Source organism: Theropithecus gelada, chromosome 14, assembly GCF_003255815.1.
Source record: "Theropithecus gelada isolate Dixy chromosome 14, Tgel_1.0, whole genome shotgun sequence".
Classification (NCBI taxonomy): Eukaryota; Metazoa; Chordata; class Mammalia; order Primates; family Cercopithecidae; genus Theropithecus; species Theropithecus gelada.
In genome coordinates, this window is record NC_037682.1 from 112576290 (window position 1) to 112603111 (window position 26822).

At 36.9% G+C, this 26822-nt stretch overlaps 1 protein-coding gene across 4 annotated transcripts in view; it reads left to right on the forward strand.

Moving 5' to 3' along the window:
• The window catches only part of TBCEL (tubulin folding cofactor E like), a 65429-nt gene that overhangs the window by 20588 nt on the left and 18019 nt on the right, over window positions 1-26822 (forward strand). For all 4 annotated transcript variants that reach the window (XM_025358213.1, XM_025358212.1, XM_025358215.1 and 1 more), the window contains 6 exons: window positions 960-1109; window positions 2804-2943; window positions 9148-9329; window positions 10636-10892; window positions 14231-14357; window positions 15862-15978. In XM_025358213.1, the coding sequence (XP_025213998.1) occupies window positions 977-1109; window positions 2804-2943; window positions 9148-9329; window positions 10636-10892; window positions 14231-14357; window positions 15862-15978 (956 nt within the window). In that variant the 5' untranslated portion in view covers window positions 960-976. The remainder of the gene's footprint in view (window positions 1-959; window positions 1110-2803; window positions 2944-9147; window positions 9330-10635; window positions 10893-14230; window positions 14358-15861; window positions 15979-26822) is intronic.

The window sequence follows — 26822 nt, forward strand, 5'->3', positions numbered from 1 at the left end:
TATTACCTGTTTTAATGTATGCATGAGTCCTCAGTACTCATCTTCTCAGATGCTGGAGTCATTCAATGTTTGGACCCTTAGCTGATGCTAAACAGAAAGGACCCTACCCAAACTCAGAACGAAAAAAGATGACATTTTGTATTGTTTAGGAGTAGGTCCAGTTATAGGTAACTAAAAAATTGAGAAGAACAATGGCTTAAGCAAAATAGGTTATTCATCTGTCACTGAAATTTCCAGAGATATGTACCAGTATGGCAGCTCAGTTACATGAAGTCCTCAGCGATGCAAAGCCCTTTCAGCTCTTCGTCCCACTTTTCTTAGTGTATATTCCTTGGGTTCACTGTCTGGTGGTATCAGTTTTCTAGGCAACAGATGGAGGAAGAAACAAAGAAGGAGGGCAAATGGCACACTCTGGTCATCTTTTAAGGATGACTCCTAGAAGCTGCCACAGAATACTTGGGTTCTATCCCATCAGCTAGAACTTAGCTAGCACTCGTTCCCAAATACAGTTATCCAGTTAAAGGTTCTTTGACTATGGAAGAAGATAATGGATTTTGAGGGACAGATATTAAAGGATTCATCCAAACTATTTAGCCTGGTGTTCAATCTGTACCTTCTTTTTCAGACCTTTCTCCAATTACTTATCCACATGAATCCTATGCACCAGCCAAAAGCCTTCTCCTTGCCCTTTTTTGAAAGTGATCAACTCCTCTTCTAAATCTTGTAATACTTTTCATCTGTATTGCAGATAATATGCTCAACTGTTATTGCTGTCATTTGTCTGTATATGTAGCTTCCCTAAATTGTAAGCTGTCACCACAGTATATGTTTATAGGGTCAGTGACCGAGTATCATACGTCTTGTAATGCCTAGTCTAGTACTTTATAAATAATTGGTTTTCAATAAATACTTCTTACGTGAGTAAATACATAATTTGATGATTTCTTGGTTTCTTGTAGCATTTTAAGAAAGAAAGATGGATCAGCCTAGTGGAAGAAGTTTCATGCAAGTATTATGTGAAAAATACAGTCCTGAAAATTTTCCTTATCGCCGTGGCCCAGGGATGGGAGTCCATGTCCCAGCCACACCTCAGGGCTCTCCTATGAAAGGTAAGAAAGATGGGACCTAAAACACTTATTTAGTGGAACTTACTTAGAATGTTAAATCACAATGTTGCCTTGTTTGCAAATGATTTATTTTTAATTACAGTCAAATAATCTTTCCTCCTTGTTATGATTTCAGTTTTCTAAAGAACATAACAGGACTGGTTTTCCTCCAGATTGACTAAGAGATATTTTAGTTGCATGTGTAGGACAAGAATAAATTTGAGTGATAATATCTCAAATGCATGTTCTTTTATGGAACATAGAGGGTACAAAACAGTACAGGACTGGCCTGTGCCCTCCAGGACCTTATAGCCTAATTGGTTTACAAGACATTCGCATTTACAAAGGTAAATCAACACAAGACAATTTATGTTGAGCCAAATGAATGGTATAGTGACTGGGAAAGAAATTTAAAAGATAATTAATATGATCAAAAAATGATTCAAAGCTGTGAGATTTTAACTAGTCCTTCAAGAATGTAGAATTTGGTTAGAGATGAGATACATTCTAGGAGAGGGATTAGATGTGATCAAAAATCTGTAACTAGAAATGTGCAGGGTATATTTTTGCTTGCCTTTTTGCTTAGCGTTGCAATTGAGAGTTCTTGGAAGTAGTTTTTTGTAATTATGGGGATTAATATTGAATCACTGTTTTAGTTCTTACTTTCAAAGGTTACTGAGTGTTTGCTGTTGCTAAATACAATAATTTTATCTCTATGTAACCTGAAATGGCAGAGAGAAGTGGATTTCTTGGTAATTTTTTTTGAGGGGGATCCATTCCCATTCTGAGAAATATGTTGCTGAAAGTAGCAAGTTGAAAACCATGTAATTTGAGGTCTCCATTAACAAAGTATTACTTTGATGAGTCCTTGTTTAATACCAAATGGGAAAAGAGTGATTGCATTCTCATGTTTATCCTTTTTAGTAGAGATTGTGAGAGTGATTTTATTGACACATGTGTTTTTGAAACAGGCAGTAGTCAAAAAGTCATTGCCTCGGTTTGACCAAATTCAGTGAATAGTGTAAGACTCTGAAACACTTTCTTCCATTATAGTTATATTTTAAAAGAAGGCTAATTTTCATAAGGGACAAATTCTGTAGGGATATGAAATGGAGATAATTGATAGACAAGAGTGAGAGAGATTAGAGTTCTGAATGGATCCACTTAAGTGAGGAAGATTTCTTGAATGATATAAACTTAACAGAAGTGATTTAGTAGATTAATGGTTTGAGATGATTTTCAGAGGCACAAAATATAAAGATACACATCAGATAGAGAGAAAAGAGCCATCTAGAATACTTCGGAACTAAATTTAAAAAAGAAAGAATTGAGGCCTGTTAGAAAGTACTGGTAGTCCACACATGAATTTCATGGATCTCTTTTTCAGATGATAAGATGATAGCGTGGATGAGGGCTCTGTTGTTGGTAATTGAGATAAACAATCCTGCTATGAGTTAAAGCCTAAAGGACTTTTTTTGGTGGTACTGGTGCAGTACTTCTGAGCTCCTCCTGGGCAATAACTGGGTGTCTCTTCTTAGAATTCAGTACCCTTTGGTCCCATTATATCCTGTATTTTCTAGATCCTTGTGTAATTTCACACAGTTTGATTTTTGTTTCTTGACAATTCCTGGGGGCTGAACATAGGTAGACTAGAATTTGGCTGATATGGAAAGTATTTTGTGTCTCCCATCATTCAGATCGCCTCAACCTCCCAAGTGTACTAGTGTTGAACAGCTGTGGAATAACCTGTGCAGGAGATGAGAAAGAAATTGCTGCCTTCTGTGCTCATGTGTCGGAACTAGATCTGTCTGACAACAAACTCGAAGACTGGCATGAGGTGAAGTTTTTATATTGCTACATTTTGGTGAAAAGCAGCAATAACCCTTGTTTATGTTATATGTTCTAAATTCTGTTCTTACTTGATGTCTGTATGGCTTCTTGTTGTCTGTATATCTTATTGTCTGTATGTCTGTATGTCAAGATAAATAAGGCCTATAATCCCAGTGCTAAGGAGGCTGAGGCAGGAGGATCACTTGAGCCCAGGAATTCAAGACCAGTCTGGGCAACATAGCAAGAACCCATCTTTAATTAAAAAAAAAAAAAAAAAAAAAAGCAAATAACTGACTCTGTCTATGGTGATTTTTTGTTAGCTTTGTTATTGTTACTTTGTTTTTCATCAAGGTGAAAATCGCTAAGGAAATTCAGGCATCAAGAGGTTCATTAGTCTTTGTCAGCTTAAACTGCTAACAGTGCATTAAATTTTCTACTGTTTCACTAATTTATGCATCCTATGCTCATTCTCTACTTCTACTTCAATATAAATATTGACTGAATGTTCAGTAATGTAAATTTTACTGAAAATTGACATAAAATTGATTGTTGAAACTGAGATTATAAATATATTTATTTTTGTTATTGAAATTTATTCAAATATTTTACAACTTTTCTTATGTTATCAGATCCCTTGGGTGGTTTGACATAACTGATGTGTTGACCTCAGAGTAACTATAAACTACACACATAGTTTGTAAAAGTACACAAATACAGTTTTGTAACATTCTCTTATTATTATATATAACATTACCTACCTGCTTATAACATTACCTGATAGAAGCTACCCTGAAGAATAAGGTTAAAATGTTCTTCCTCCTTGGTTCATTCTTCTGCCTTAATTTGGGCTCTTACTTTTTGATGTGACTTTAGGAAGACTTTCCTAATGGGTTTTCCTGGATCCGGCTTTATTCTGCTTCCGCTAAGCTGTCTTCCATAGTGCTACCACAGACTCCTTTTACTACATGAAGCATGATTATGACGCTGTCCTGCATAAAGGCCTATAGTTGCCTTTCTTTGCCTGGAAATTAAGGTCTGACTCTGTAAGCATGGCTGTTCATCATATGGCCCTTTGCTATTTCTAGAACTTTTTCTCCCTCTTTAGCCATATACTTTTACTTGCAGCTCATGATAAACTCGAAATAAAAAGCTTCCTTGCTTTTATTCATTCTGAACCCACTGCTGTCTTTCTTCTCTTGTCTACCTGGCCACTTCCTATTTATCCTTCAAGACTTGGCCCAAGTTGCTATTCGTCTGTGAAATTTTCCCTGGCTGTCTCACAGACAGATTATCGCAGAGCACCTACACTATACCAGTATGAAAGGATTTATCACAGTCAGGTGTGATGACTTGCTTACTTCACAGTTTTCCTAATAGCCTATGAGCTTATTCCAAGTGGAGATTTTTATCTTTTTTTAAATCATAAGCCCAGCATACCAAGTAGTCAAATGTTTGTTGAGTGTGTTAATCATTAAATGATTATATTTTAAGAATTGCTCAAGACCTCTTGTTCCAACTTTTCCTGTGATCTTAAGAAATTCACTTAATCCTTTAGAGCTTTAGTTTGCTCATCCATAAGATAGGCTTGCTGATAAAATTAATCATTGAAACACTTAGTAGATATTGAATGCTATACAAATTCTAAGACAGATTTCTTGTTTAAGAAAAACCTATCCATAACCTAGTTTTGGTAAGCTTTTCTTATATTTATCTATTTTATGCCCTTGTTTAATCTGGTAACTGTGTTCTTGGTTATATTTCCTACTTTTATTAGGATTTTAACCAAAATTCTTTGCAATGCATGTCACCTATTTCTGAGTGATTTATTAACATATGCAGATATATAGGGCTATTCTAAGAAATAACTTCTATTTGTATATGTATTTATTTACTTATCTGAACAACTTGTATAGTTTACTGTTTAACAAATTACAGATTGTGCCTTCTTGGTCCTCTGCAACATTTAATTGCCACACATGCTTTGTCTGCACTTCAAATTTGTTTCTTTGGAAATACAAAATTTTACAAAGGTTTTGTGCTTTGACCATGTATATAAGCTTTTGCTGATTACTGGGAACAGTTTAATAGTGATGTAGTTGCTACCTCAGGAGGAAGATGGGTATAATACGGATCAGTACACAGTGTGTAAACTAAGTAATTCAGCATTTTTCTCTGCTTAGACAAAGGTCTATGTTAAATTTTTCTCAAGCCACATTGACATGTAGCCAGAGGGTCACATACTTATTTATACTGTATTTGTACTCAGTTTGCATATTCCTAAGTGCTCTATTGTCTGTTTTCAGGCAGTTTTCAAGTAAATATTTGTTGCTGTTACTTTCAGGTATCCATTTTCCAATTTATTTTTGTTTTCATCATTCCTTTATTATTTCCTCTTTATCCTTAACTGTAGTTGATCCTAGTCTTCTAGAGGATATATCAGAACGTAGAGAAGGGAGAAATATGACAAAAGAATGTTGATTTTTAGGATTGATTAAACTCTTTGCCAGGCTACAAATGCTTCATAGGTTGCCAGTTTTAGGACATTACATTTCAACCCCATTATGACCCATATATCTGATTACCAAAAAGATAATTTGTCCTTAGCCATTAATGGAATTTATTTCAGCCAGTACTGATAGGGCAATGTGGAACCAGTTGTATAATTTTTCCCTTGGTTTTTTGGATGACCAAGAATATTATAGATTATGAGTAACTTCTTTTGTAGCTTAATTTGCTGGCTGCTGTATATCCAGAGACTAAGATAAATATGGATGAGAAAAGTAATACTTTTGGGGAGGCAAAGATTTGCCTTCACCCTTCTAAAATTGGGCACCTATGTTTAAAAATAATGTAATTTTTTAGCTTTTGACTTGAATTTTTGGCTGAGTAGATCTTTGTCCTTTCCCAGGGTACCTTCTTTTTACTCCATTACTTATCAAAACCATTTTATGAAAGAAATTAAACCTAGTGGTTGAGAGGAGGGAGGAAGTAGCCACTCAGGTAAGGTAGAGAATAGCTTAGGTATAGATGACAGATTGATATCTTAAAACCCTTTTCCCATTTTTCTTAAATCTTCAATTTCTTCCTTTTTAGAAGCCAAAGTAAAGGGTCCCCTATTAAATAATAGAATTGTAGAAACCTAAAAGGTGATCTGAGTTCATCTCCATGTTTCTGCACATGAGCATACTCATTCCAGTTGGAGGAGTCTTTTTTATTTTTAGAATTTAAAAAAGAGAAGTCAGTATACTGCCCTAGAAACTCATGGAATGTTTGTCAGCTTTTGGTACTGGGAAATTTTTCTGTCATAAGTAAATTTATCTGTGTAATGAATATTATGTCTTCCTGAGCCTTATCAGTTTGAGGTTACGCAAAAAAACCTTTTTTATTTCATCCCTTTAAAGAAAATAATTCATTTATTTCTAACATTTGTTATTTTTCCTGCTTGAATGGTTAAATTCTAGTCCAGTTTTGTCTTTTAGGATATTCTAGAGTTAACAAGTCATTATTCTGAATATTTATTTTCCCTGTGCGGTAATGCTGATGCCGACTGTGGTGATTATGTCATATATCTGCTAGCCTTGGGAAATGTCCCAGAAATTGTTTCAAAACCCTTAAATTGACTATTTTTTAAAGTGTTTTCCTCTTTATTATAAAAATAAAATATGAGTGGTAGTAGTTAGCAAAGAGTTTATGTTTTATTTTTATTTAACTGGGGTTGTCCTATAATTGAGTTATTCTTTATGCTTTAGTTGGAGCATATTTCCTGTCCCCCTCCCACCCCCACAAAGAGGTTAAGTATAGCTGGTAAGCATCTTCTGTATGAAAGTTCTTCATATTGGTATTCAGTCATAGAATGCAGTATAGATTGGTTCCTGCATGAACTATTTAGCTGTGTTTTAGTCACAGACTAAGCTCCAAATACTAGCCATATATTGCACAAATGTTTGGTACCATTTGATTGCAAAAGGGATCAAGCAAGAGGATATGTGCACACTGGTATAAATTCCTTACACTTTATTTTTTTTTTTTTTTTTTTATTTTTTTTTTTTTTTGAGACGGAGTCTCGCTCTGTAGCCCAGGCTGGAGTGCAGTGGCCGGATCTCAGCTCACTGCAAGCTCCGTCTCCCGGGTTTACGCCATTCTCCTGCCTCAGCCTTCCCGAGTAGCTGGGACTACAAGCGCCCGCCACCGCGCCCGGCTAGTTTTTTGTATTTTTTAGTAGAGACGGGGTTTCACCGTGTTCGCCAGGATGGTCTCGATCTCCTGACCTCGTGATCCGCCCGTCTCGGCCTCCCAAAGTGCTGGGATTACAGGCTTGAGCCACCGCGCCCGGCCAATTCCTTACACTTTAAACAGAAGCCTAGTGTATTTTCTCTAAAAGTCAGCTCATTTCTTCATTTGTACAATGAAGATAAAAATGGTACCCACTTTATAGGGTTAGTGTGTGGAATAAGTGAAATAGTGAATGCAGGGAACTTTTTCTTCTCACCCACTCTTCTGAAACTTCTTGGAATTAATCTACTTCTCACTGATTTTAGAGCTCCTGACCTGAATGTTTACACAGTAGATCTGATGTAAAATACAGGTTACTTTTTCTTTCTACCCATGGTTCTCCCTCCTGGATACTCTTTTGGCATTACTTCTGGAGCTCTGAAAAGAAAGATATTCAGGTTACAACCCTGAAGCTTGTCCCACCTATGAAGCTTCTGTTTCAGTAGTTATGGTGGAACGTTGGAATCAGTGTATTTTAAATTCTGTCAGTGATTCTGTTGAGTAGCCAGGGTTTAGATAATGGTTCATGCTGTGCTTATGTTCATAGTAGTTACATTTATTAAATGATTTAGTGCCATTAAGTTATTCAATAAATAAGTGCCCACTATGCAGTAGTGAAGTAGGTAAGTACTATATCTGCTTTTATAGCGCTTACATGCTATTGGGGGGATGTGGGGAAACAAGTTTCAAAAAAATGTGTCACTTGCTATGCTAAGCACTTTATATGTGTATCTCATTTAATCCTACCAACAGATGGGAACTGTTTTCCCTATTTTACAAATGAGGAAACTGAGATTTGGAAAGGTTAAGTAACTTGTCTGAAACCACACAGCTAGGAAGTGTTGGAACCTCGTTTGAACCCAGGTTTTTTTACTCTAAAACTAATCCTAACTACTCTTTTCTCCTTTTCTTATAACTTTTACTTACAACATTGCCTGGCTGTTTGATGCTTAATACATTTACTGGACATTTAGCATTTATTTCATACTTGTTTAAGCTGATCCTTCTCACAGATTGTACCAAATAGTCTTCAGTCTTCTTTGTTCATTTTTTCTAGTTATATTTTTGATGTATAAATATGGCATATTGGAAAGAAAAATGGCTCTGAATTTTAAATCCCAGACTTGACCTTTGTAACTGTAAGACCTTAGTCAAATTATTTAACATTTCTGAGCCTCAGATTCCTCATTTATTAAAATGAAAGTAGTATTATCTTGCAAGCTGTTTTGAGAATTTAATGAATAAACTATATCAAAGAGACTAGTACCATGCAGACCAAATAGTTAAGGTCAGTAATGCTCATTTTCTTTTTTTCCTTTTTGTCTACCAAGTTGCTAGCTAAATCGTTGATAATCTTGTTTTCCCTTTCATTATATAGTTATGGATTTTGTTTGTTTTTGAGTAAACATATTTTAAAGTTTGGTACATCTTTAAACCAAATTGAAATTGTTTTCTAAGTGATTGTGATAATATAATCAAACTTAACACATGAATTAGTACCAGGTGAATTTTAACCTTTAATTAGCCTTAATATTTTGCTAAGAATGAGAGGAAGGAGATATTCAAAGAGAATTGTATGAAGTAATCTCAACTCTTTAAGAAATGTCATCAAAACTATCTTTTCTCCACTTATCAAAGAGAACATCACATAGAACAGAATCAGAAGCCTTTCTAAAGGCAACATAAGAAATCTTCCTTTTTACCATTAAGTTCTGTTATGTACCAGTCAGTTCTGCCACTATTTCATTGAAAGATTAAATTATTTGCCAAGGTTTGTTGAAATCACTTATGTCCCTCTGTGAGTACCGTTACTAAATAGGACTCCTTGATATAAACAGCCCTTTGCCTGGAGACCCGCTCCCCTAGGCTTTCTTGAGCATGACTGCTATTTAACAGCTCTGGTTACTGCCTGATAATGCTTTTCTTTTTTTCTCCTTAGGTCAGTAAAATTGTGTCAAATGTTCCTCAGTTGGAGTTTCTAAACCTGAGTTCCAACCCTCTGAATTTGTCGGTTTTAGAAAGAACATGTGCTGGGTCCTTCTCTGGGGTTCGCAAACTTGTCCTCAACAACAGCAAAGCTTCTTGGGAGACAGTCCACACGATACTGCAGGAGTTACCAGAGTAAGCCCAGAGAGCATGAGGGCAAGGGAGCTATGTTGCCATCTGTGTTAGTACATAGGATTACTGCTGATCTCCCACCCAAGAAATACTAGAACTGCAGATTGAGTGGAGAAAGAGGTTAGAAAAACGAAGTTATTGGAACGAAAATGTGCGGGTAATCTAGTAGCATTTCCAGTGGAATACATGTTCAGTGTTGAGTAGCACCAAGACATGGGATATGTCATCTCTGGGCTAGAAAATACCCCTGAGAAGCACTTATCACTCTAAATCAACTCAGCCTTACTCCATTTTAATCTTCTGATATGCAAATTGAGCCTCAGCCCTTTTCTTTGGGAGGAAAAAGTCATAGTATCACTAAAATGTGTTAACATTCAGATGATTAAGTACCTAGCTGATCTGATGGGAAAAGTGACCTAGTATTATTTTCAATAAATTAAGAAAGAAATTATATTTTAGTCAATTAAAAAATGCTTTATTATGTTTCGTTTGTCTCTATCTTTGTATTTACATGTAAGTGTGCAAAGGAAATTTAAAGAAGCTGTAGTTTCTTTGACTGTATAAATATGGAAGTTCTCAAAGCCCTTCAGAATCTTGTTCCACCCAACTTACTCCATCTTAATTTCGCACTCTCACTCTAATGAGATTGGTTTCCTCACTGCACCCAACACCCAGCATGGCACAGAATGAACATTTAAGTGCTAGTTTCACTACTAATCATATGACCTTTGATGAGCTACTTAACTTCTTTGAGCTCAGGTTCCTTGTCTGTAAAATGGGCATAATTGCATTTACCTTGCAGAAGTAGGGATAAAATCTTAATACACCTGGCATAGGGTCTGACACAGGGTAGGGATTCAACAAATGATAGTTATTATTTCTACTTCTAAACATTTGTTCATGTTGTTTCTGGAATTTTCTTCTATGTCCTCTCAACTTGTGGCAGTCCTCCCCTCCTTCAAGGCCATGCATCCTTTCCTGGTTATTCTGACTATAATTTCAATTCCATTCTTATGTGAATGACTATTATACTTACAGTTAGTACTGCTTAATTTAGTACTTAATTAAGCACAAAAGTAATTTCGCACTACCTTACATCATTCTTTGCTATTTCAGTGTGTACTTTAGGTTTTGTCTTCCCAGCTATAGTTTGAACTTCAGGAAGACATCTTGGTATTTTCTCCACAATTCCTAGCAGAGTCTCACATATAGTAGGCACTTATTTATTTATTTATTGAATGAATGAAAATAGATATAAAGTAGAAACTAAACTGCTTTAAACATGAAATATTTCCTTTTGTCTCTGCAGTTTGGAGGAGCTCTTCCTGTGCCTTAATGACTATGAAACAGTGTCTTGTCCTTCTATTTGCTGTCATTCTCTTAAGCTACTACATATAACAGACAATAACCTCCAAGACTGGACTGAAATACGAAAGTTAGGAGTTATGTTTCCTTCACTGGATACCCTCGTCCTGGCCAACAATCATTTGAATGCTATTGAGGAGCCTGATGATTCATTGGCCAGGTTGTTTCCTAATCTTCGATCCATCAGCCTCCACAAGTCAGGTGAGGTTCAGGCTTGTTCTTATTCTACATTCAAATTAACCTGAACATATGCATGAAATACAATGAAAGTATATTCCTTTCAGTCACAGAGTCACAGTTTTATCTTTTTTAGAGTGAATTTTCTATATGACATGCAGATGCCTATGATTGGCTAAATTTAAGACATTGATTTTCATAAATGATCTGATAAATACTGAGTGGCATAGCATTACGTTGACAGTTTATATTTTATACATTAAAGGGGTCATGCTATGAAAAGAATGAAATGAAATTCATGCACTGGATATTAAAAGACACAGTAAAAATAGTACAAAGAATTACAAAATAGACCATTTTGTCTGGACTTAGTTTAAGGAATCCCAACCTGCTATGTCTTTTCAAATGCTGACTTTTTTAGTATCTGTATGTAATTGATTGTCAGTTTATTGCCATTTGATCCTGTGTATCACAGGAATGAATATATTTAGCTTATTTCTTTTTTATTGATAAACTTTATTTTTTAGAACAGTTTAAAGTTTACATCAAAATTCAACAGAAAGTGCAGAGAGTTTTCATATACCCCTTGTTCCCACATATATACAACTTCCCCCACTGTCAGTGACCCACAGCAAAATGGGACATTTGTACCATTTCAATCAATGAACCTATGTTGACTCGTCGTTATCACTCGAGTCCATAATTTACCTAAGGGTTCACTATTGGTGTTGTAAATTCTGCAGATCTTCACAGATGTGTAGTGACACATGTCCACCTCTGTAATAACATTCAGAATAGTTTCCCTGCCCTAAAAATCCTCTGTGCTCCAGCTATTTACCCCCTCAATCCTGGCAACCACTCATCTTTTTACTATCTGCATAGTTTTGCCTTTTCCAGAATGTCATGTAGTTGAAATCATACAGTATGTAGCCTTCTCAGATTAGCTTCTTTCACTTAGGAATATGTCTTTAAGTCCTCCATTCCTTTTCATGGCTTCATAGCTTATTTGTTTTTAGTGCTGAATACTATTACATTTTCTGGATGTACTACAGTTTATTTTATCTACTCACCTACTTGCTGAAGGACATCTTTCTTGGTTGCTTCCAAGTTTGGGCAGTTATGAATAAAGCTGCTGTAAACATCTGTGTACAAGTTTTTGTATGGACATGAGTTTTCAATTCATTTAGGTAAATACTAAGGAGCATGACTGCTGGATCATATGGTAAGAGTATGATTAGTTTTATAAGAAACTGCCAAACCGTCTTCCAAAGTGGCTGTATCATTTTGCATTCCCACCAGCAGTTCAAGAGTTCCTCTTGCTTTACATCCTAACCAGAGTTTGATGTTCTCAGTGTTTTGGATTTTGACCATTCTAATAGGTACATTGGGGTATCTTGTTTTAACCTGCAGTTCTCTAATGATGTATAATATTGAATGTCTTTTCATATGCTTGTTTGCTATCGGTATATCTTTTTTGGTGAGGTGTCTGTTCAGGTCTGTGGCCCATTTTGTAGCCAGGTTGTTTTTTATTCCTTATTGCTAAGTTTTAAGGGTTCTTCGTATATTTTGAATAACAGTTCTTTCTGAGATATGTCTTCTGCAAATACATTCTCCCAGTCTGTGACTTTTTTTCTCATTCTCTTGATATTGTCTTTTAGCTTATTTCTTTTCTTTTTTTTTTTTTTTTTGTTTGAGAAGGAGTCTTGCTCTGTTGCCCAGGCTGGAGTGCAGTGGTGCGATCTCGGCTCACTGCAAGCTCCGCCTCCCGGGTTCACGCCATTCCCCTGCCTCAGCCTCCCGAGTAGCTGGGACTACAGGCGCCCACCACCACGCCTGGCTAATTTTTTGTATTTTTAGTAGAGACGGGGTTTCACCGTGTTAGCCAAGATGGTCTGGATCTCCTGACCTCGTGATCCGCCCACCTTGGCCTCCAAAAGTGCTGGGATTACAGGCGTGAACCACCGCGCCTGGCCGTCTTAGCTAATTTCTTAAAACACCTACGTAATTAGAAATAACTCTAACCTACAACTGAAAAAGCATAAACTTAGTTTAATTTACCATAGAGGTTTTAAAAGTGGGAAGTAAGTTTTAAAATCCAGTGTTTTGCACAAGGAAGCTGTGTATTTCATACCTTGACACCCTTGAGCTAACTATTCTTCCTCCTTGATGGAAATGCCATTCTAAGGGATGAGGGTAGTTGTGACTTGGGATAGTTATACACCAGAGACCTCCTAGATTGCTCCTCTGTCTTTACCCCTGCTGAAGGTTGATAAAAATAGGATGGGACTATGTTGTTCTCTGAAATAGACTTGATGCATTGTGAAATTGACCAGCTTCATTATTATAGAAAAATTTTTCCTATGTAGAAGACCTGCCTGACTTAGAAGTTAAGTATTGACTTGGAGAATACATGTTTCTCATAGCTATAAGAAGAGTTTCATTTTAGGACTAAAAATCTTAATTTGTTACATATTCTCCTTACTCAAAGGTTCAGGTTTTTGTTTTTGTTTGTTTTAAATTTTAGTTCTCTCTCTCCTGTCACCAAATTCATAATACAGTCACCCCTCCATATTCATGGACTCTTTATGCATTCAACCAACTGCAGATCGAAAATACAGGGGGAAGAAGGGTAGTTGTGTCTGTACTGAACACGTACAGACTTTTTTCTTGTCATTATTCCCTAAACAATACAGTATCACAATTATTTACATTGTATTAGCTATTAAAAGTAACCTAGAGGTAAAGTAAACAGGAGGGTTTGTGTAAGTTATATGCAAATACTACTTTATATAGGGGACTTGAGCGTCTGTGGATTTTGGTATCTGTAGGAGGTCCTGGAACCAGTCCCCCATAGATATGAGGGACAGCTGTATTTATGAGGGACAGTTTCTGGTTCTGTCAACCTTGCCTCATTTTAGAATTTTTCAGGTAAAAATTTGAGTATGTTAGTATCAACTCTGATCAATAGTTTTATTCCATGAGTCTATATTTGAATGAAATGAGTTGGTCACATAGCTTTCTTTAAATTATGTAATCATGGCATACATCCTGCTTATTGATGAAACTACCAGTGACCCCTCTTTATAAGTCATTTTGGTAGAAAATGAGTAGATGAGAGGATGTTAGACAATAACGCTCTTCTTTCTTAACCCCTGGATCACAGAGGTGGGAGAGGCTATGGGGAAGGTTTTGTGGTTTTAACTATGTTCTACTCTTGCCTTGGATAAAGAAAACTTTCAGACCATTTAGTTTATGATCATTTTTAACATTTCAGAAGTTATTAATTGAGCTAATATTTTTGCTATGCTTCTTTTCTTCTTTGTGTGCATCTCTGGATTTACTTAATATATTTCTCAAATTAGGTTTGCAGTCCTGGGAAGACATTGATAAGCTAAATTCATTTCCCAAACTGGAAGAAGTGAGATTGTTAGGAATTCCTCTTCTGCAGCCTTATACCACTGAGGAGCGAAGGAAATTGGTAATAGCCAGGTCTGTTGTCCTGATTGTTTTGCTTTATTTTTGTGAGGCCTTATTGTTTCATTAAAGGAATAATGCGCTATTTAGTGGGAGTGCACTATGAATTTATTCATCCTTTGAGCAGACTGTGCTTGAAGGAGCTGCCTCTGTAGCTCCAAATCCTGCTGAAAAGGAATGCGAGCAGTATGATGAGGAAAACATGAAATGTAGTTGGGCTGCTGACACCACTGAAAAATTTCTCTACAAATCTGTTTTTATGCTTTTTAATACTTAGAATATTTGAAGTCCTGTTTGGGGTCACAAAGTAAAAGTACGTACAGCAGGGAATCATTTCTATTATTGTTGTCCTTATATTCTCTGTGAACGTATTGATTATTCAGATCGCAAATTCCTGAAACTTGGACTGTTTCATTCGTGGAAAATTTAAGAGAGCAGCATCTGCATTTTCTTCTTGAATGTAGATTGACTTAAATATGACCACCATTATTATCTTCTCTCTAACTCCCCTTACCTTTTGTGTCTCAGCCGCTGCCTCCACATAATTGGGAATTTCCCATGAGTATTTATTTTTGTATGAACCTTTAGCAGAAATAAGATTTGGGCTAAAATGCAAGGGCCATAGAGCTTTGCTTTTTTTCTCTTTGTATACTATACATAGTAGTTTTGAAAGGGGAACTGTAGGCTTTAAGGTTCTCTAAAGAAGAGTGGTTCTTTAAACAGGTTGTTGATCTTTGTGACAAGCTAATGCGTAGCAGATCCTTACTGCTTTGTAGTTGTTAACGTACACATTAATATCTTTCTGAAGAAATAAATGTGAGCATACTTTTCTTTGAAGAAGAATACGTCTTGCAGTAGGTCTTGTGCTTTATTTTCTTTACACAATTCTTTTGCAAATATAATAAGTTAATTCTTGAATTATATAACCCAGTTTTACTGACTATTCTCTAGACTGGGCTGTTGAATATGACAGCCATTAGCTATGTGTAGCTATGAGTACTTGAAATATGTCTTGTCTGAATTGAAATGTGCTATAAGGGTAAAATAAATACTGGATTTCAAATATTTTATATGGCTAAAAATGTAAATTAGCTCATTTAAAAATATTGATTACATGTTGAAATGTTTATATATTCTGGATACATTGGGTTAAATGAAATATTAAAATTAATTTCATGTGTTTAATTTTTATTTTTTAAAAATGTGGCCATTAAATAATTTAAAATTACATATGTGGCTTCATTATATTAATCTAAGTTGGACAGTGCTGCCTAGAATCTTGTTTTGAAAGGGGAGGTATGATTATGAAAGTTCAGTGTCACGTGAAAGTCAAATTCAATTTTTTTTGTCTTTTCAGTTTAGACCACTTTAGTTCATGTGAGTAGTTGTATACAAATGGAACTACATCAAATGTGTCCTTTCAAGAAAATGAGACTGGCCCACAAGCCAATTAGTTTCTTTCTAAAGCTAAATATATAAGTATCTTAAAATACGTCTTTATTTTGGTTTTAACTTATAGATTGCCATCAGTATCCAAACTTAATGGCAGCGTTGTTACTGATGGTGAACGAGAAGATTCTGAGAGATTTTTTATTCGTTACTATGTGGATGTTCCACAGGAAGAAGTGCCATTCAGGTAAAAAATTCCTCATTGGCCAAACACTTTAGAGCGTGGTGATGACAGTTAAGAACTCTTGAGTTAGAGCAAAATGTAATCATTTGTTATTGGACCCTTCTTAGAGAACTTTGTTAAAAAAAATTTTAAAGAAAAGGAAGAAACACAAGAGCAAACCTATTTTATCTCGTTTTCTACAGCATATTTCTTTTAGCTTTGCACCTGTATTAAGAATGATGGGGTATTTGACAATCCCTGTAGCTCCTGCTGCATACTCCGTATCATTGATTCCTTTTTGATCTTCTTTTTTGGGGTACATTTTTACCTACCCCTCAAATTAGTCTGTTCATTCATGTTGGATCTGCTTTTAGGATATACTAAGTTCTCCGGCTAGGAAGATTTGGCAAATGTGCAGTAAGTTCACAGAATATGAATATGAGAAAAGGACTAGAAAAGAGACTCTTGAGGAAACATTAAAGGAATTAGGATGGTGAATTTAAAGAGAAATGCTGAGGGCTAAATTAGTAATTAACTTTAAATATATGAAGAGTTAATAAATGTTGTCTAATGAGGAACTAACTTTAATTCTGTAAATGTAAAAGGAAATGTAGCAGGTACGATATAGGCAAACATACAAGAAAAAAATTACCCCCAAAACAGGTTTCTGGGTATTGGTAACTAGAATTGGTTACTGGAAAAGTTATGCGCTTTTCTTCCTTAATGACTTTAAGGGTAATATGAATACCCATTTGACTGGAGGAGTTTTAGACAAACAGCCTGAATGTCAGTCACATTAGTTGTTCTTTTGGTTACAAAATGCCTGTGACTTTAATTCATTCTGTGATTCTAATTCATTCTTATTGAATGTGTCTATTTTTCCCCCAAAGTTGTCTCTTGTTTATAGATTTTAAGGGGGTTAACATTCTATAAGTCTCAATCAGTGCCATATAACAAGATTTTGTGGTATTATTAGTAGTGTTTTAAAGCTAAGCATTTAAGAATATTAGATGAATTAAGTAAGATTTTTAAGGTAACTTTTAAAAACTATCTGAGAACAACTAAGTAGGGGAAAATAGATACTACTTTATCATTTAACACAACCTAGGTATATTAGGTTAAACCAGATGAAATTTTTTTTAGATAAAAAATGCTTTAATATCTGGTTTCATTTGGTCTAATCTAACATATTAATGGATTTGTTAGATTAATAAATAAAATAGCTTTGAGCATAAGTCTGTCATCACGGTTTATTTAACTTCTAGTCTACTACAAAAGGTTTTTTGTATATAGACAGACACACACGTATACATATATATACATGTACATACATACATGCATACGTACCTACAGTCATCCATTGCTTAATGACAGGGACATGTTCTGAGAAATTTATCGTTAGGTGATTTTATGTTGCGAACATCATAGAGTATACCTACACAAACCTAGGTGGTATAGCCTACTACACACCTAGGCTATATGGTACAGCCTATTACTCTTAGGCTATAAACCTGTACTGCATGTGACTGTAATGAATATTGTAACACAGTGGTAAGTATTTGTGTATCTAAATACATCTAAACATACAACAGGTATAGTGATGATATGGTATAAAAGATAAAAACTGCTATGCTTGTCCAGGGCACTTACCATGAAAATCTTGCAGGACTGGAGTTTGCTGTGGAAGAATCAGTGAGTGAGTGGTGAGTGAATGTGGAGGCCTAGGACATTACTGTACACTACTATAGACTTTATCAACACTGTACACTTAGGCTATACTACATTTATACAATTTTTTTCTTTCTTTAATAGTAAATCAACCTTAGCTTAGTTTAACCTTTTTACTTTATAAGGTTTCTAATTTTTTAAAACGTTTTGACTCACATAATAACACCTAGCTTAAAATATAAACACATCGTACAACTGTACAAAAGCATTTTGTTTGTTTATATTTTTATTATATAAGCGTTCTTATTTTTTAAATTTTATTTTATTTTTCTACTTTTTAAACTTTTTTTTAATTGAAAATGAAGCCACAAACACACACAAAACACTATCCTGATCCTGATGTCAGGATCAATATCAGTATCTTCCACCTTCACATCTGTTCTCACTAGAAGGTTGTCAGGGGCAGGACATATATGGAGTCTTTGTCTCCTATGATAGCAGTGCCTTCCTCTGGAATACCTCCTGAAAGACCTGCCCGAGGCTGTTTTACAGTTAATTTCTTTTTCTTATAAGTAGGAGTACACTATGAAATAACGATAAATAGTGTAATAAGTCCATAAGCCAGTAACATAGTCATTGATTGTCAAGTATTATGTACTGTAAATAATTTTATGTGCTATACATTTATACAGTAGTGTAGTAAGTTTGTTTATACCAGCATCACTCAAATGCTTGAGTGATATGTCATGTTACGATGCTAAGATGTCACTAGGTGACAGGAATTTTTCAGCTGCATTATAATCTTATGGGACCACTGTTGTATATGTGGTCCACTGTTGACCAAAATGTCTTCATGTGGCACCTAACTGTACAGTGAATTGTTTTCTGTCCCTGATGGTATAATTATTCTAAGTGCATTTATACTTCTGTACTAGTTGGTATTCTTGAATGGGAGTCATAGAAACCGGTTTTGATTAACTTTAGTCAGGAGAGGAATATATTGAAAGACTATTGGGAAAAGAAAAGAATTGTTAGGTAGGATGGAGAACCAGCTTTAGACAGGAACCAAGGGAGTTAAGGATAGATACAGGATGAACTCTTGTTGTGCTTCATATATTGCTGCTGGCAGTGTCATCTCTAGACACCGCATGCTGGACTTTACCACTGGACACTAGCAGCTACATCATTGGACTTTTTATTCCCTCATGAGTGCTGAAAATAATCTCTCACTGTCCTTTTTTTTCTCCATTTAAAAAATATTTACTAAGTACTTACCATGTGACTAGCAGTGTTGTAGGTGCGGTTAGTAGAAGTGAACAAAGTTCCTACCTTCATGGAGCTCATATTCTAATGGTTTTTCTCACACACCTTTACTTCATTCCCCAAGAATCAAAAATCTGCATGGGACCAACTGGCTATGTTTAGGACACGTACTCACACCCCATCTCAAGATATAGGGAGGTGGATTATCTGCTCCATTTTAGCTTCTGCAGGTGGGGTAAAATCTTGTTTCCTCTGATCTTGGGACTTTCCCTCAAATAGGAACAATTCAGAAAAACAAATAGTGTGTATTACTGTCTTCTACTAGGACTCTTCAATATCTACACATACATTTTCCCCATTTTAAAAAATTACTACATTTTAAAAAATTATTCTTATCTTCCCTAATGCATTCCTTGCACAAATGAAAATACATTTCTCTCTCCTTAAATGACATAACCTAAGTCTTATGAATTGCTGCATCTAGTTCCCAGTCTTGGATCTTTGGGTGGTATTCATTCATCCTTTATTTCCATATCTTTAAATCTGTTGATTCAGTTGTAAACTTAATTACCCTGGTATATACTGTTTACAGAATAATGGGAAAAATAGAGAAGAAAGAAAAGGAAAGTTAGTTAAAGTTCACAAACAATTACATGAAACAGGAAAGAACAAAATATACATGTGGACTGATGCTCTCATTTTTCTACACTGGGGCTATAATTGGTATTTACGACTTCCCTCTTCCATTATTTGCCTTTGTTTCTTTGCTTGCAACTAACTTTGCCTGCAGATGACTTTGTTGGACAGTGTTCTGTACCTCTTTGTTGGGGGAGAGGGGTGGATCTCAGTCTTTTCTGGTAAAATCTACACTCTTGGTAGTTTTACTTGTGTTGGGTTTTAGTAGTCTTAGATTACTTTTTACCACTAGGCCTGGTAATACCAGCAGATACCACCAGGGTTCCATCCACACTCGTATATTACCCCTCTTGCATTTCTCCTTGACAGTCAAGATTACTTATCTTAGCTGACAAGCTGATTTTTAAGTGGGGATTGTGGGTAGGGGATGACTTTTCCTAGTAATTTGTAGAACTTAAATTCAGTACTTGGAAGTCTCAGCTTCCAGTTGGAATAATTGTTGTAGCACTAGTGCAGACGTGCCTCTCGGGTTCTAAAGCTTCTAAACCTAGAAATATGAAATAAGAGTTTTGCAGGTTAGTCACTGGATGTAATCATGAGCTGTATTGTGTTTTTCACATTTACCCTTGAGTTTGCAGACCTGTCTGCTCTGACAAAGAACAACTGGTATCACTTTTGTTCTTCAAGATGCATACTTACTGAAGAGTTAAATGGGAATATGATAAGGAATCATCATCCAGTTTTTAGTGGTGCAATGTCTTTCTGTTTCCTTTTAGGGAAGTGGTGTTGCTTTTGCTTCAGTGCTTTTGTTGAAACGGATTCATAGACCACCTGTTCATTCTAATCCTAAAGACTCCATGACCAATTAGCTATTGCAAAAGATTCATGCATTCGGACTATTTTACTTGCTGTTCTGGCCTTGCTATTTATGTGATTATACCTACTTTCCCATGCACTAGTGGTTCAATGCCACTGCTTGGTTTCTCCCATCCTTCATTAAATTGAAATGGGCAACCTGATTTCAGTGTCTCTTGTCTGCATCCCTGACCTATAAAGTGTTTTCAGATGTATGGGTGCTCTACTTCCTACTATATTTTCAAGGTCTTAGAGTAGGAAATATCTTCTGGGTCCTTTTAGGATTTGTAATGGAGAAGAGGTAGGACATGAGTGACACAATAATAATAATAATCTCCATTATCATACTTATTTTCTTTCTTTTTTCTTTTTCTTTTTTTTTTTTTTGTGGCGAAGTCTTGCTCTGTCACCCAGGCTGGAGGGCAGTGGTGCGTTCTTGGCTCACTGCAAGCTCTGCCTCCCGGGTTCACTCCATTCTCCTGCCTCAACCTCCCGAGTAGCTGGTACTACAGGCGCCTGTCACAACGCCCGGCTAATTTTTTTGTATTTTTAGTAGAGACAGGGTTTCACCATGTTAGCCAGGATGGTCTCGATCTCCTGACCTCGTGATCCGCCCACCTCAGCCTCCCAAAGTGCTGGGATTACAGGCGTGAGCCAACGTGCCTGGCACATACTTATTTTCTATGTGTTTTTCCATATAAATAACTAAAGCCTTGCAATTCTTTTGGTGTTTTGTAATTAACCCTACTGAGCATGCTGTTATCTGAGCTAGTAGAGCAGAGCAAATGAGGAATAAGTTTATTCTTGGAAGAAAATTCTCTCAGGCAGGGGGATTTTACTGCCTTTGTAAGCAAGAAAAGATCAGTTTCGTTTGACAGGGGAGGAGGGGCTACCCAGTTAGCAAGGGGGGCCTAAGTGAGAATTAGAGATTTAGGATACTCTTACTCATGTCAGAATCCTCCTGTATACCTCCATTCTAATTCTCCTTCTTTTCGTTTTCTAATCAATTCTCCATTGTATATGTAATAGTATCAATATGTATGCAAATTTAAGTGACTTGTAATTCAGCAACCTAGAGCATCGAACCCTGTGCATTTATTTTTCTGGTTACATCAGCTCTATTTTTGTAAGAGAAAAAAGATCATTTTCTTAACAGTACCTGCATTTCAGTCTGTGCCTAAAGCCTAGTTTATGGAGATTTGACCTTAACATTTTCTTTATTTAAGCTATTTTGTATCCTCAGAACAGCAGATGTTCTACCTCAGAGTTTTGAATTCTTCATGCCCCGCATATTGTTGTATTCTCAACAGCACTCTCTAAATCACCAGCACAGTACAGCACTCTCTAAAACAGTCCACGTGACCACAGGTGATAATTATTTCATTACTCCATGTCAAGGACTTACAGAATCCCTTTAACACTAATAGGATATTTACTGGCCTCTTCTAGACCAGAAACCAATCCTAAATTGTGCTTACTTACCTGAGGAACTATTGCCTGTAATCCACTCCTTGGTACCAGTTTCTTAGTACAAACCACAGAAATCAATTCTGGCCAACCAAAGTAGAAGAGGAATTTAGTAAAAGAATAATGAATATTGTGTGGCCTACAGAATAGAAAAGATCAGAAAATTTCAAGTTTGAGCAGGATTGATGGGAAGCAAGGTACAGCCAAGGTTTCTGTTATCTCACTATACAAACAACATGCTTCTGACACTGGTCATTTTACATCATTAGTCATTTTACTAGTTCGCTTCCCTGAGCTTTTCTTCATTGCCCTCAGACACTTAAAGCCATGCTTTTGACTTCTTTGCTTTTCTGTATCTCTTGTGAATAATCTCTGTTAGACCTTGTGTCCTTGCGTTACTCCTGAAGCTTTAAAATCCCAGTTACGGTTAGACAGTCTTATATCAGCTTCCCATGTTCTAGCTTCCAAGGAATGGAGAAAGAGAATATCTACTCCTCTTCAGTTTGTATAGTAGGAAGTGGTTCCAGCATCTCACCTATCTTTGGTTTTCTAACAGTCAGAAGGGCATTCAGATGCTGGATAGCCAAAGTTGGCATATATCTACTATAGTACCAGTTCCTTAGTAGTTGTTCATACAAGTCCCCTGTGGAATTACCCATTCACACAGCAAATGTCTTTTGAGCCCTTGCAGTATACTGGGAACTATTAGGCTTTTAAAAAGGAACTATAATAGTATTCATGCTGATGGCCAGAGTGAGTGGCGAATAACAGCAGAGGAGTTGCATTAAAATGCATTTGTTATGAAGTATGTATTTGTTATGGAATAGCTATATATATACAGAGTATTAGTATTATACTTATTTCTTTCTCTTCCAAATTATATCCATAATCTCTCTGTAAAATGTCAGTGAATAGCACATAGTACTGTGTATAGTTAGTAAAAGGTGGAATTTGACCCTCTACATCATTCAGTGTCTCTTATAAAATTGAGCTTTACTTTCCAGGTAGGATGGAGGTATCCATTTATTTGGAGAAAACATTCCTTTTCATTTAATGAAATTTTTAAAGAAATCAGTGTTCAACTCAATTTTCCTGTAGATTCTTTTTTTTTTTTTTTTTTTTTTGAGACGGAGTCTCGCTCTGTCACCAGGCTGGAGTGCAGTGGCACCATCTCGGCTCACTGCAAGCTCCGCCTCCTGGGTTCACGCCATTCTCCTGCCTCAGCCTCTGAGTAGCTGGGACTACAGGCGCCCGCCACCTCGTCCGGCTAATTTTTTGTATTTTTAGTAGAGACAGGGTTTCACCGTGTTAGCCAGGATGGTCTCGATCTCCTGACCTCGTGATCCGCCCGCCTTGGCCTCCCAAAGTGCTGGGATTACAGGCTTGAGCCACCACGCCTGGCCAGTTTTCCTGTAGATTCTAACTTCCACTACAGCCTTCCTAGTTCACTTCCCTGAGCTTTTCTTCTTCCTTTCATTTTCCTCTCGTGTCAGTTAAACATGAAATGGCTCTAATTAACTTTGACATAAAGTAAGAAAAGTTACTCAAAATGTCTTTGAGGTTATGAATAAAGAGCCGACATGATCAGCTGAATGTCCTTTATGGTAGCAAAGTTATTTTGTGAGTCAGTTGGATTATTCACACACATCTGTTTCTATGTGATTAGTCATTTTGGCAATAGAAGACTTTAAAGATGATCCAGAGATTCACATATCTGTTTCCCTATTCCAGGATGAAATGCAAAATCTGAATCATTTGAATTTTTATGATGAAAAGAGTAAAATGTTTAGGAGACTGAAGGGAGACATACTTATTAAGAGCTTTATAATTTCTTATAGGTGCCCAATTATCCTTTTTATTGCCTTCTACTGATAGGTAGAGCTGGAAGTTTAGCCTCTCTAGCTGCTTATGGCAATAATGGACTAACAAAAAACTGAACAATCAGTCATATGTCTCATGTTTATTTACTTTGTGAAACAACAGAAGAGGAAAAGTCTCTGTTTTCTGATTCTTGGCCTTTGACCATCATACTGTTTGCTTTTCCACTCAATAGACTTTTTTCTTTTAAAGCCTTCATCTGGGCCTTGTTTCTTAGTGGCTTATGTAGCAGTGGTGTGGTATGCTGTTTCCGAATAAGTTCAGTGTGTGCTGCAGGTAGCTGGAAAGATGTCCTTACTGGACTGGTCATATTTCAGTTATTAAACTCTCATGCCTTACCAGGAGAACTTCTAGGAAATAACTCTAGATTCTAGCTGGGTTTCAAAGGCAGTTTAATTTATTTACTGAATACCTACTAAGGACCAAGAGGCACTGGGTTCCAAGCTAGAGATAAAGAGACAAAAACAGTAGTGTCTACTCTCAAGAAGCTAAGCTAGACATATATTTCCTTTGCTGGGCCCTCTTCATGTTCCCAACCTCTAAAACTTGAGTTACCCCAGGACTTAGTCCTTGGACCTCTTTTCTTCTGTACTCATCCCCTACACTTAGCCAGTCCTGAGGCTTTAAATGCTTTCTGTATTCTAATAACTGCCAGATTTATACATCTAGCTGTGATCTGCCCCTAAATTCCAGACTGCGATTTCCAACTGCCTACTTGGTATCTCTGTCTGGATGTTTAAACCTAGTATATCCAAAACTGAAATTTTGATACCCTGTCTTTTCCCCTACCCTGCCTCCCTCACCTCTAGTCCCCTGTGCCATATCTACTGCTCTGCCAGTTTTTCTCCTTTTTTCATTTATTCCAATTGCTTAGGGAAGAAACATTGGAGTCATTTGTGATTTTTTTCCTCCCATACCCCACATCTAGTCTGTTTTTTTTTTCTTTTAAAAACTATATATAGAATCTGACTACTGCTTCCTATAACTTTAGTCCAAATCCTTCATCATATCTTACTTGTGTTATTGGAGTAACCTACTGACCAGTCTCCCTGAGTCCACCCTTGCTCCCTTAAGGCCTGTGCATCTCATAGCAGCCTGTTCGTAAGAACTCAAGTTGATTTTTAAAGAAACAGCAGAGGCCGGGCGCGGTAGCTCATGCCTGTAATCCCAGCACTTAGGGAGGCCAAGGCGGGCGGATCATCTGAGGTCGGGAGTTCGAGACCAGCCTGACCACCATGGAGAGACCCCGTCTCTACTAAAAATACAAAAATAATTACCTGGGCATGGTGGTGCATATCTGTATTCCCAGCTACTTGGGAGGCTGAGGCAGGAGAACCGCTTGAACCCGGGAGGCAGAGGTTGTGGTGAGCCGAGATCATACCACTGCACTCCAACCTGGGTGACAGAGCAAGACTCCATCTCAAATTAAAAAAACAGACAAAAACCAGAAACTATCCTTACTCTTCCTCATACACATCAAGCACACTCCCTCCTCAGGCCTTTGCACTTTGTTCCCTGTTTGGAATGCACCAGGCTACCTGCTTCATTCTCTCCCTCACTGATACCTTATCTGAGATTCCTTTTCTCCTCACCCAGTCTAAAATACCACACCTCTGTCTCCTGTAATTCTCTTAGCCTCCTTTTGTTCATATTTTTCTTGTCACTTACCAACACCTGACTTACATTTCTTGTATATTGTCAATCTCCCCTCATGGTACTGTAAGCTCTGTAGGAGTAGGGACTTTCTCTGTTTTGTACCTTGCCATCTCCCCAGTGCCTAGAGCGGTGCCTGGCAGTATAGCAAATGTTCAGTAAGATGATTGAGTATTTGCTTTATACTCTGAGAACACGAAGGAGGACTTAGGTCTGCTGGAAGAGGGTACTTTCCTGGAAAATGATTGAGTTAATCTGGCGACAGTGAGGGAAGAATATTCTAGACAGATGTGAGTACATAGGAAGTAAAGGCACAGAGGTATGAAATGTCTTTATGTACAGTGAACTACAACAGTTTGATACGACTAGTGAAAAGTAGTAAGTGGGAGCTGGGCACGGCGGCTCATGCCTGTAATCCCAGCACTTTGGGAGGCCAAGGTGAATGGATCACTTGAGGTCAGGAGTTCAAGACCAGCCTGGCCAACATGGTGAAACCCCATTTCTACTAAAAATACAAAACATTAGTCAGGCATGGTGGTGTGTGCCTGTAGTCTCAGCTACTGGGGAGACTGAGGCAGGATGATCACTTGAACCTAGGAGGCAGAGGTTGTAGTGAGCCAAGATTGTGCCACTGCACTCCAGCCCGAACGACAGAACTAGAGTCTGTCTGAAAAAAAAAAAGTAGTCAATAACTGGGAAGTAATGATACATATTATGCTGGGGAGGAAAGCAGGAAACAGGGCAGGCCACGAAAGACTTTGGTATGCTATGCTCGGACAGTAGGGCTTATTCTTATAGACAGTGGGAAACCATTGAAAGGTTTCAAGTTGGGAAGTTAAGTGGAGAGATTTTGGTTTGTATATAGAAGAAGATGAACAAATTTACAAGAAAAAATCAACCCCATCAAAAAGTGGGCAAAGGATATGAACAGACACTTCTCAAAAGACGACGTTTATGCAGCCAACAGACACATGAAAAAATGCTCATCATCACTGGCCATCAGAGAAATGCAAATCAAAACTACAATGAGATACCATCTCACACCAGTTAGAATGGCGATCATTAAAAAGTCAGGAAACAACAGGTTCTGGAGAGGATGTGGAGAAATAGGAACACTTTTACACTGTTGGTGGGACTGTAAACTAGTTCAACCATTGTAGAAGACAATGTGACGATTCCTCAAGGATCTAGAACTAGAAATACCATTTGACCCAGCGATCCCATTACTGGGTATATACCCAAAGGATTATAAATCATGCTGTTATAAAGACACATGCACATGTATGTTTATTGCAGCACTATTCACAATAGTAAAGACTTGGAAACAACCCAAATGTCCATCAATGATAGACTGGATTAAGAAAATGTGGCACATATATACCATGGAATACTATGCAGCCATAAAAAAAGTGAGTTCATGTTCTTTGTAGGGACATGGATGAAGCTGG